General features: G+C 40.2%; 1 protein-coding gene across 1 annotated transcript; it reads left to right on the forward strand.

The window, feature by feature from the left end:
• Nucleotides 1-4,564: 4,564 nt before the first annotated feature.
• Nucleotides 4,565-11,096, forward strand: LOC148013255 (uncharacterized). The gene is made up of 4 exons (XM_087668075.1): nt 4,565-5,077; nt 6,511-6,859; nt 8,266-8,856; nt 10,625-11,096. The coding sequence occupies exons 1-3, from the start codon at nt 4,680-4,682 to the stop codon at nt 8,854-8,856; spliced, it is 1,338 nt and encodes a 445-aa protein (XP_087524201.1). The 5' UTR covers nt 4,565-4,679; the 3' UTR covers nt 10,625-11,096.
• Nucleotides 11,097-11,472: the final 376 nt, after the last annotated feature.

Below are 11,472 nucleotides of genomic sequence, written 5' to 3' on the forward strand. Positions count from 1 at the left end.
AAAGAGAAAGCTAGGCAGGAACTATAAAAATTACTAAGGAATGCACAGAAGAACATAGAGAGCTATCCAATACACTCCCCCTTTGCATTTCTTTGCTATTTTCATCTCTTAGATAATGAGAATGACTCAATGGGAACTTCATAAGGATTTAATGCTTGGGAAAAAGAAAACCTATCATTAACATTAGAGTGGTTGAAGAGGTCTATGAGATGATACCCTTTGACGCAAAGAAGGAAAGCATGGAGGCTACTTTAAGAGATTTGATCAAGCCCTAGTTGCCCATGAGGACCTAGAGGGTATGAAATTAGACGATGTATGCAAGGAAGAAAGCTTGTTCCATCTTGTGCATGCCCACATTTAATATATTGGATGACCAAGACTATCTCTTATTGGAGGATATAATGGATTCACTTTGTAATTGAAAATACAAAGTTTATTACATGCAACTAGATGCTTGATAGTATTGAACTAGAGGCCAAGGCTTATGAGCAATGACAATTGCCAATTAAAGAAGAAAGGGTTGAATAATTGAAAGGCTCATCCTAGCCAAAATGGAAAAGGATGAGGCATTAGCTATACACGAGGATGTAAGTGGCATAATCCCCTTGGGGATGCTATATTTGCTTGAAAGTAATAAAAAACAACATGTATTTAGTTGATGCTTTCCTTGTTCTTGGTCAATGATAGTTCTTGGTTTTCTTTTTTAAGAATACATCCACACAACCATGTCCTAGTATATACAATGATGACTTCCTTACTCGTACAAGGGGTCCAAGGACATCAGTAGTAGCTCCAAGTCAATAGGGCACAAAAAAGATATAACTCTTTCAGATTACATTGGCAAATTAGATTATACAAAGGCAGATGACATGCGTATGTGCAAATTCTATGTCTTGCAATTTATTGTAGAGAAATTTTGTATTAATTTGAATAAATGATAAACATTATGTTCATTGTTATAGATTATAATCTTTCACAATAAGTATTCTCCCCAACAATGCAAGGCACTCCCTTTTTACATTAAAGATATTGACCAAGATTTTTGGAAGAGTATCGGCTTCCAAGAAATGTAGAGAAAATAATTTTGGTCAAAAAGAGATTTGTATTGCATATTTTTGGTATCGAGTATGGATGCTAGTCTTTAAGGGCTCCTTACTAAATATCATATGGTGCTCATACCATTGTAGTGGGGGTCAAGGATGTGCCTAATTGGCATCCTTACTCAAAAAGAGAATATTTGTAGTGGATGAAAAACCTCAAGTAGCTTACTCATGAATATATGTGTGCATCATGTGGGTTGAAAATAAGGTATTTTTAAAATACCATTTTTATACATTTTCTACATATAGAAGGGTTTAATATAAAGGAGTTATTTATAGATTGAACAGAAAAGGCTTATGTTTTATTCATGAAAATTTCATAGATAAGGATATTTATAAATAGGCCTTGAATGCACATGATGTAGAGGATATACATATAGTAACTTCCCCGAGTGAAAAACATGGTTTCTGTGGACTCACTACCTCCAACAGTTCTAGCACTACGTATATAGCTTATAATCTCAAAGGATGAGGATGATGAAATAGTGCTCCTTCAGGCTTATTTCTAGCCTTGTCTCTCCTCAGAGACTAGCCATTGTAAAAACTTCTCATTTGCACATGAATTATTACAAGTTTCTTATCTCATTTCTTTGGCCATTTATAATGCATGGGCTATATATCTGAGTTTTAGCATGTCCTTTTTACTTCTTCTAGTCTCATCATATGTCAAATTACTCTATAAAATCATTGAAAAACTTCTAATAGGTTGTTTGCTTTATGTGCATCACCATTATGTCCTATATATCTAAAGTACCTAGTCATTACTTGATAATAGGGTTTCTTCATTCCTTTGATTGACCAAATCGACACCAATACTATCATACAATCTAGTGACTATGACTATAAATATAATGTTCATAAGAGATGAAATACAAAGTTAGTTAAAAGCTAAGTAGTAAGTTCAAGGTATAGAAACCAAATATGATGTTCCTTACTATGTAGCGTGTGATATAATTTGTTTCCTAGGCATACTTCATAGAGGTTTTGAATTTGTCGAGGACCCTCTTTAAGCTTGAGAGATCCTCCTTTGGACCAAGGCGTTTTCTCACAATACATGAGCATTATGTCAAGTACATCCTAGACTTTGGCCCTCTTGCTCTTTACTCATCTCTCATTCCTGTGATCTTTGACTGCATTGTGTGATCTTTTCATTGGTTGTAATAAACTCAAGAAGAACTTATCATAGAGTTCCTTTTTCTAAGCTTTTCATGGAAGCCCAAAAACTTTTTTGTCTTAACTGCACCTATCAAGGGTATCCTTCTAGCCTTAACTCCACCTATTGAGGATTTTCTAGAGATAAATTTCCTATTTTTGGATCTTTGAGGATTTGCTTTAATTACAATATTTCACCCCTAAGACCAATATCTAATATAACCATTGCAATAGTCATGACAACATTGTCCTTGGCATTTTGGAATTGTAGTTTCTTTGACAATCCAATGTAGAGATGCATAATTTTCTCTACTATTCTACAGAAAGTATGCAATGTGCACATGTGGACATTTGATAAAGGGATACCTACAATAGCTTGAGTGTTTGGATCTTTAGTATGTTTATTAGGGCTTTATTCCAACTAGTAGTATTATACTTCTTGGCCATGGCCATATAGTAAATGTAAGGACTCTTAGAAGTAGAACCTCTTGACACATTATACATGTACTTTAGTCTCTTTAAATCTCTAACCATGTGTCACTCCACTTTATATTCCCCAAACCCCTCAATACTTCATAACTCCCCTGCTTATTGAATATTTACCACCTTAGGTATAGGATTTTGTTGAAATACCTAATTCAACACATAAAAATCTTTTGTGTTAACTTTAAATGCTTTCAACCACCAAATGTCTTGCTTTGATTACATGCTAAAGTGTATTGAGCCTGATATGTGCCTTCATTTTCTTCACTACTTGGCTAAAGAGTCCTATTCATTAGGGTAATAGAATTTCTCATCATCTTCTTACAATTTACAATCTCTATTTTACTCAACTTGATAACAAAAATGGTAACCCCATTTGCTATTGTATATGCTAGCCTATAAAACTTGATCATAGCTCTCTACAAAGTCCTCAAATCAAAGATATGTTATTACAACCATCATACTTTATCACTCTCTTCTTTTGGGATAGGTATCTATGATATGAAAGGGCTCACCAAGGACTTCTAAGATTTGTTAGTTGATATTGCCTCTTGTTTATTAAATTGAGGATGGCTTTGGAAGATGAGACTCGTTTACCCTTTTCTTCTTCAATGTCTCTTGCATAACCTTGAAGAGTTGAGTATAGCTTTGTCTAGTAATCCTTGCATTGTCTAGGGTGCTTTGGATGTCCTTTTTGTCTAGGCAAGACATTTGCAAGAACTTTTCAACGTATTGTTCCTTGGCCTTCCTAAACCTCTTCTCAGCCGATATGTTTCCTACAGCTTTGGAAGAAATGACGTTGTTGTAGACTTACGATTCTTCCTCCACATTTGTGATTACTTTGTCCAAATGGAGAATGGCCCTATCCGCCACAATAAAAATGACAACACAAATATGAGCATTAATTCGTAATACATTCATAGAATGAGCACTCACTCCTGCACTTACTTTAGACTTGATGCTCCCAAAACATAAAAGAAGAATACAACTAGTTTAGTGTGAGTGATTAACTATTATTATATTGTTGTTATTCATATTCTACAACCTCCATTTTGAGGCTTGGGTGTCTCAATATTCTTTAGGTTCTTCTACCTTTTATGCAATCTAAGCATGGTTTCCTTCTATCTAGCTATACATAGTTGGGTTCTAATACTCCTTATTTTTCCTTGGCTCTCCTCTAATTGTTTCCTTATTGTTTCTATTTCCTGGTGTAACCATTGGTTCTCCAACTTCAAAATGTTTGAATGGACTATTAGAAGCCCTTGATGACTATTTCCAACAAATCTCAATAATGAGGAACACTAAGAAAATAGAGGGGATGTTCTTATTGTAAGATCCACACGATACAACTTGCCATCCTTCTATAAATCAATATAGCATAGAATGCTATCATGTGTGACCTTGTTTTGCGCATGACTTTTGCTTTTTGACAAAAGTATAATACTACGATGATACCTTGGTACATTTCACTTGCTATAACTAGTCAAAATGCAAGATGCTCTTCTTTAAACTTGCATGTACTTTAATGATTGATATTTTAACATCCAATATCCTTGCTTGCGTGATATCCTTCATCACAAATTGTGCTATAGTTTGAGATGAAGTCTCAAACTTAGCGTATGAAATCAAGTCATCAACCAAAGTGGCTATCCACAATGTGTACATCGAACACCACAACATGCACATAAAAGTTTTACATCCGCGTAGTGCGTCTCCTATCGATGTGCACACGGCGCGTCTCGAAATACAAGGCCTCGGTGTGAAGACAAAACACCTTGTTAACGTGCCGCCGCTTGGCGTGTAAACCACAAGAGAGAGAGAGTGGCACGAAGGGATGCTCCGTGCGGGAGGGCATGTCTTATATTGCGGCTCTGCGGGGGAGGGTGTTGCCATATGAGATAGTGCAAGCTGCAGAAGCGAGGATCCTATAGCAAGGAAGAAACAATGGAGGAGCAGAGAGTGCAGACGCTGGCTACTCTCATGTATGGCGATCACCCCAGGTCGGACGACAGCTATGATATGTTGTCCGACGTCCTGCAGCCGCTGTCGGCGACGACCAGCAGCGACAGAAGCATCGTCAGCAACGATGATGAGATGGGCGATATGGTGATGCAGCACGATGGTGCTGAGGTGGCGCCGTATGTGCCGCCCCCCCCGGGTTTTCTGAGGGACGAGCAGACAGGCGAACTCCATTCCTTGAGCGATATGTGGATCCGGGGCCAGGACTTGTATGGTTTCCATGTCCAAGTTGTCTCCTCTAACGAGGCTAAGACCTTGGACGATGTCGCGGACTCGGCCGAATTGCGAGAGGAAATATGGAAAGCCCTTGAGGAAGTGCGCGGGTCGTTGCCGCACCTTTTACATAAAAACTTTTCTTCTTTATTTCAAAAGACTTAAAGCGTAATAATCAACCTTTGCATGTGTGCACCGATACCACATTTAAAAATATTTTCCCAGCGCTTTTCCCTTGTTTTTCTATATGGTGTTCAACACTCGAGGTTCAACATCATAATCTTCAGCTCATGAGGCGCTACACACCTAGATAGGTGTGGTTGGATGTAGGGAGATTACATAATCTTCCACCCATGACACACCGCACACCTGGCCAGAGACAAGGGGCTAGGCCAAGAGAAAGTCACGATAGTGCATCAATTCACATCACATAGAACTTAACATTGATCCTCATCAAACTCATCCTCCACAAACTACTTCTATCTAAATGAAGATTGGGCTACAATTGTTCTTTGAATTGGGTGCTTCCTTAAAATTGTTAGCATGGAGAGGCTAGTGGAGATTGGATAAGCTTGAGCATTTGGGGGTTCCAAACTTGATGATTAAACTTGTGAACTCCTATTAGAAGGCCTCCAATGGTGAGAAACCCTATATGGGTGGGGGTGGGGGTGGGGGTGGGGGTGGGGGTGAAGGTGGGCCACCTTGACCATCTGCATATTTTGTCACTACAAATCATTTGGGCACCCTATTAGCTTGATGGGTCTCCAAATCTCCTTCATTGAGAAGGGACAAGAGGTGAACCACAACCCCTCATTCTCATGATCTTTTGAGCTCTGCTAGGATGACCTCTTAATGTTAGGATTTGGGGGTTCCAAACTTGATGATTAAAGTTGTCAAGTCCAACATAGAAGGCATCTAGTGATATGGGCTTCCCAATTTTGCTCTTTGAGGGGATAAAAGATGATGACAAAGAAACTGACCAGAATCCTTCATTCTCATGAACTTTCGAGCTCTACTAGGATGACCTTTTAATGTTAGTTTGTTAGGGAAAAAATAATTGTGAGGATGCCCTTTTCCCATTGCATGCAAATTGTATGTTCTTTTGATGTAGCCATGGAGAGAGATACCCCACAAATAACCTATGGCACTGAGGATGAGGGTTGTAATCCACCATGCCTCTATCTCCCACCCCAATAGGCTAGGTATGTGGTAGCTACCATGGAAGACCTCATTATGGTGCCATAAATTTCCCTAAGTCTAAGAATTGGGGTTTCATACACCATGCCTCACCCCGCTTGTGTTGTGCGCACGATCCTCTTATCTCCCTTTGCAATTGGCTAAGTATGGGGTAGCCACCATGGAAGCCCTTATTCTGGTGTCACAAGGTTCCCTAAGTCCAAGAATCGGGGTTTCATACGTTGATAAATCTCTTAAAACTTTCACGAATTGCATGCAATTGTGCTTTCCTCCAATCTTACAACTCTTCTATGCCGCACGAAGCCATGGTGAAGTTTTTCATGAAATGGTGTCAAATGTCATGCAGGTATGGTTGGTTCAAGGCTGACAAAAGCGACGAGTGGGGGGACCCAAGCGTACAAGTATTGGCGAGGAAGGGCATCCCGCCAGTTCTGCGACGGGTGGTGTGGCTGGCAGCGTCCCTGGCCCGATTGAAGAAGAAACAGTACCCCTACTTCTACTTCACCAACCTGCAGCTGAGCATCCGCGATCCCGAAGTAGTCCGTGCCCTCCAAGGTGACATGAACGCCATCGATGCTGACATTGCTCGGAGCTTCCACAACCACAAATGGCTTAGCTCTCCCGAAGGACGAGAGAGCCTTCGAGGAGTCCTCGTCGCTTATGCCATGCACAATCCTACCGTTGGATACTGCCAGGCGAGTTCTCTGGATCCCTGATCTCTTAAAGCACTGTCGACTAGCGTGCAAAAAGGCATGCTTGAACGTTGGCTTTGCCTCCCGCGCGGGTGGCGCGGCGGGGAGGGGCGCACGGTTGTTGAGGTGGGGTGGGGTGGGTTGGTTGGGTTTTGGTGGTGGTGGTGGTGTGTGAGGATGGCGTGGGTGCGAGGTGTGAGTTGAATGAGTCACTGCAAGTGGGCGTGTTTTTAACGAAAAGCAGAGAGCAGGGTACCCAGTGTGGTGGAGTTTCATTGATTGAGAGCATTGAAGGAACAATACCTAAGCGCCGCGCACAATTCTAAGTTGTTTAGTGGGCACCTTCTCCTTAGTTAAGTTAGCTTCTCTTTTTAGACTTGGTTAATGGGATATGCCTTAAGGGCAAAGATATGTGTAGATCGATTGACGTTGCCATAGTCATTGTTGGCTTACATGCATATTGCTAGCATGGACCACAACCTTGCTAAAATGGGAGCTTGATGTAGTGCACGAGGTACCTCTAAAGATGGAGGTGGTTCGGTTTACTCCCTTGCCTTAGGTGACATGGAGATTTGTAATTGGCTTGCTTTTCCTTTCCCTCACCTCCACTAACACGGCTATGCTTTCTCTCTCCTCTCATTTTGTTATTTCTCCTTCTGACCTTGTTTGGCTTGTTGGCAATGCAACCCATTGGCTGCTAAATATTTGTGTGTGGCTTGAATTGTTTGCCATCCAGCCTGCCAATGTGTAGGTCTGTTGACTTGCACATGGCAAGACTCTAAGGCATTTTGAGAGTGTTTCATTAGCACATTTTAATGGTAATGCTCTCTCTCTCTCAGGCATTTTGAGAGTATTTCTAGCACATTTTAATGGTAATGCTCTCTATTTTGAGTGTTTCTAGCACATTTAAATGGTAATGCTCTCTCTCTCGGCTTAAGATAAATATTAGTATGAGCCCCAGACTTTTGCGTTGTGGACGTGTCGGTTCTCTTCCAATGACATGCCGGTTGTTTAATTTTTTATATTTATTTGAATAATTAATTTGGATGATGGAGCTTTGTCATCATCCTCTCATGCGGGTGCATGGTTCTGAGCGTCTGCTTGTGATCGAGAAGGTGGAGGGTTCGAAACTCGGGAGTCAGTCAGGGAGAGACCAAACCTCATTTTAGGGGCTTTTTAATCTCTGGGACCCATAATTACCTGGTACGGGCTGAACCCGTCAAGATCTGTGGGGCCCGTGCTGATATATATCCACAGCCCTCTCTCTCTCTCTCTCTCTCTCTCGTGGGCATTAACTAGCTAAATAGCTTTGTTTGTAAGTCTTACTAATTATCAAAACGAGCTTTGTCGATGGGCCTAACACTCTGATCCTGGATGATGATGGGGCGCCCAAAAAACAAATACTGCAGGGAATGATTTACGTGGTAGGAATGCTGCTGCTGGGGGTGCATTTCCAGGTCAGGGACGCGTTCTGGATGCTGGTGACGCTGATGGACGTTATACTGTACCCGGGGTTTTACGGGCGGGACCATCGTGGCATGAAGGTGGAGATGGGGGCGTGCTTCGACCTCATGAAGGACCTCTGCAACCCGCCGGTGGCGTTTCACGTGGAGTGGCTGGCGCGGAAGGACAAGATGATCCCGGAGTACGTAATGGCGGACTGGTTCGCAACCCTGTATGCATGCAGCGAGATGCCCTCTGAGACGACCATGCGCATATGGGACGTCCTCTTCACCACGCGCCGCGCCGACATCCTCTTCGGCGTCGCCTTCGCCATCTTCAGAGAAGCCGACTTCCGCATCCTCGACTGCACTGAGTACGAGGAGCTTAAGCGGCTCCTCAAGCACACGGTCAGCACCCGCTTCTTCAACCCGGACTACCTCCTCAACCTCGCCGATGAGGAGCTTCGTAAATTCAATGACTTCAATGACGCCCTCGACTTCGCCCGCAAGCAGAACCTCGCCATCCACCAAGGGCGCTCGCCTCCACTTCGTCGTTAGGTATGTTTGTCTTACCTCTCTGTATACAATAATATGTTTGTCTTATCCCTATGGATAGGAGAAGAAGTCTCAGACATTAATTTCTTAGGTGGGAAAAGAGGCCCCTTTACTTCACTTTTTCCTATACAATTCAACCTCATGAGCTTCTTCCAAGGAGGGACCCAATACAAGGGATTGTGTACCCAGCTAGGTGTGATTGGGTTGGGGGGCTGCTGGCCCACATTGCACCACATGCCCACAGTCCCCCAATGATTGGGGCGAGGGTGTTGTTGACTCACATTGCATCTTGGGGCCACAACCCTCATACCCCTCAACCACACCTAGCGAGATATGTGATCCCTGCCTCATAAAAATTCATGAGATTATCATAATTCACAATGTGGAAATTATTAAGCGAATCTTTCTAAAATTTATTGTCCGTTTTTCTATCCCTTGTGTATGCCCTTATACAAATTTGTCTTTTTGCTCTCCATGTACTAATGGTAACTCAAGTGTGTCTATTTCACCCTTGTAAACCTTGGATGTATGCACTGATGATAACCTTGTGTTTGTGCACTAATGATATCCTTAGAGCAATATGGTTGTCTTGTAATGTCAGGCTCTGGAGCATAGAGTAGTATGGTTGTCTAGTAATGTCAAGCTTTGGAGTATGTGGGCCTTTTGTAAAGGATAACCTTAAATAGTATGCTTGTCTTGCATTCTCAACCTTCAATTTGTATGCCAAGCTTGGGTAAAGTTTTGTTTCTTGGTTGTACCATTACTTTATTAGTTTATGGTGTGGCTATTGATGCCAACCTTGTAATGGAAGCCTCACTTACATATTTCACCCTTAATTAGCTTTCTCTTTCCTTACAATATGCCATAAATGAAACCATTCACATAATCAAACAATGTAATGGAAATCTTAGATATGTTTCTCTTGTAATACATGTATCTCAATGATTAATCATCTTCATAGCATATACCCTGATGAGAATCTTAGTTCTATTTCTTGCCATGTTATTATGTGGTCCTTAGGCATGTATACTACCATTAGATATATATTCTTGTTTGCCTTGAAGCCATTCTTCTTAATGCATTGTACAAAAAAACAACTTGCATGAAAGAGGTTAAGAAAATAGCCATACATTGTGGCGAAACACATCTAAGTGCTAGAAAGGTAACTATTATGCAACCTTAGCATTCCTTTTGAAAGCAAATGATTATCTAAGGGTTTTATCTAAAAGTATGTTTGTTCCCTTTTTCCTGATGCCACTTGTGATTCCAATTATCTAAACTAGTGATCCAAAGTATATGGTTGTTTACCTTTCTCATAATCCCCATCTTATAACCCTAATCTCAAACTTCTAACAAAGATTGTCTCGATCTAGCTCCATTAGGTAGCATAAACATATCTACCTTACTATACCTTCACACTATAGGTACAGTATTATTTGCAATGACCCAAAACATTATGTTTTTAACATGAATTTAACATGGTGTGAACATGACCACAATCAAGTACATACATTTAGAATGTTCTTACACAACATATGCTTTTCCAAACCATAACATTAACATTTTGCACATTATAGGAGCATGTAGTTCAATATGAGTTTCTGTCCTCTTGATGGGTGGAGAATTATCAAAAAATGAAACAAGATCATCCTCTTCTTGCAAAAAATAAATATTATCTTGTTACTTGATACTTTTACATTACATCAATGTTTGCACATTGCTAACATGTAAGTGTTTGTGGTTATGCTAATGATTTTTTTTTTTGCAATAGTTGAAAGGGCAAAGGATAGAAGTTGACATTCTACAAGATAAGAAGGTAAGCATTTCAATTCAGTTAGATTTCAATGCTCCAACATGTAACAATGTAATATTTTACTAGACACGATGGCCATATGTTCACATGTTATTTAAAGTTAACCTTAATCATTTGCATCACCTTCCATAAATCCTTAGTGATTTCATTATTTTCTCTTAGAATGAATGACCTTGAGGATCGTTAGTCATAACCTTCATCCTATGATTGAAGTCTCACTCACACTATACTATAGTGATTTTGATATAACAACCCCATTAGATCTTTGGAAAGGTATAGGGTTCATGACATGCTAATCATTTGATTGTAGTTTTCTTAATCTCTACAGAATTATCATTTCAATGTTGGAAATGAAAAATTTGCTTACCTCAACTCTCAAAGTTAACAAATTAATTAAATAGACATATATATACACATCATTTAGGGACAATTTCATTTAAGCTCAAATGGATGTGTTTTTGTTACGGCATTAGTTGTTTGAGCTCAATGTAATACAAGAATTTACTTATCATTGACTTAACTATAGAGGCACCATAAGAAATGACGAATGGAAAATATGTCTAAAAGCTTATTTTGATTTAACTGGAGGATGGGTGCATTTGCACACCCACTTTAGACATTTGTAACTTTGTTTGAGAAGATACACCAAGCTACTTTGTAACATATTTTGAAGGACGTTTTAACTAAAAGTGTGTACACATGAACCTTTGCTATAAAAGATGTGATGAATAATTAACTTGTATTAGTCATTATTTCATACATACCATCCTCAAATAGAATATGGAACAATGAATGACTATCCATGT

This window comes from Lygodium microphyllum, chromosome 26 (assembly GCF_053477565.2).
Source record: "Lygodium microphyllum isolate KBCC chromosome 26, Lygodium_microphyllum_v1.1.10, whole genome shotgun sequence".
Classification (NCBI taxonomy): domain Eukaryota; kingdom Viridiplantae; phylum Streptophyta; class Polypodiopsida; order Schizaeales; family Lygodiaceae; genus Lygodium; species Lygodium microphyllum.

Bases quoted from the DNA above. Each gene is read 5' to 3' on its own strand.
- LOC148013255 (XM_087668075.1), top strand. From the start codon at position 4,680: ATGGAGGAGCAGAGAGTGCAGACGCTGGCTACTCTCATGTATGGCGAT. The intron at 5,078-6,510 runs GTCGTTGCCGCA...AATGTCATGCAG, and splicing joins GCCCTTGAGGAAGTGCGCGG to GTATGGTTGGTTCAAGGCTG. The intron at 6,860-8,265 runs GCGAGTTCTCTG...CAAATACTGCAG, and splicing joins CTACCGTTGGATACTGCCAG to GGAATGATTTACGTGGTAGG.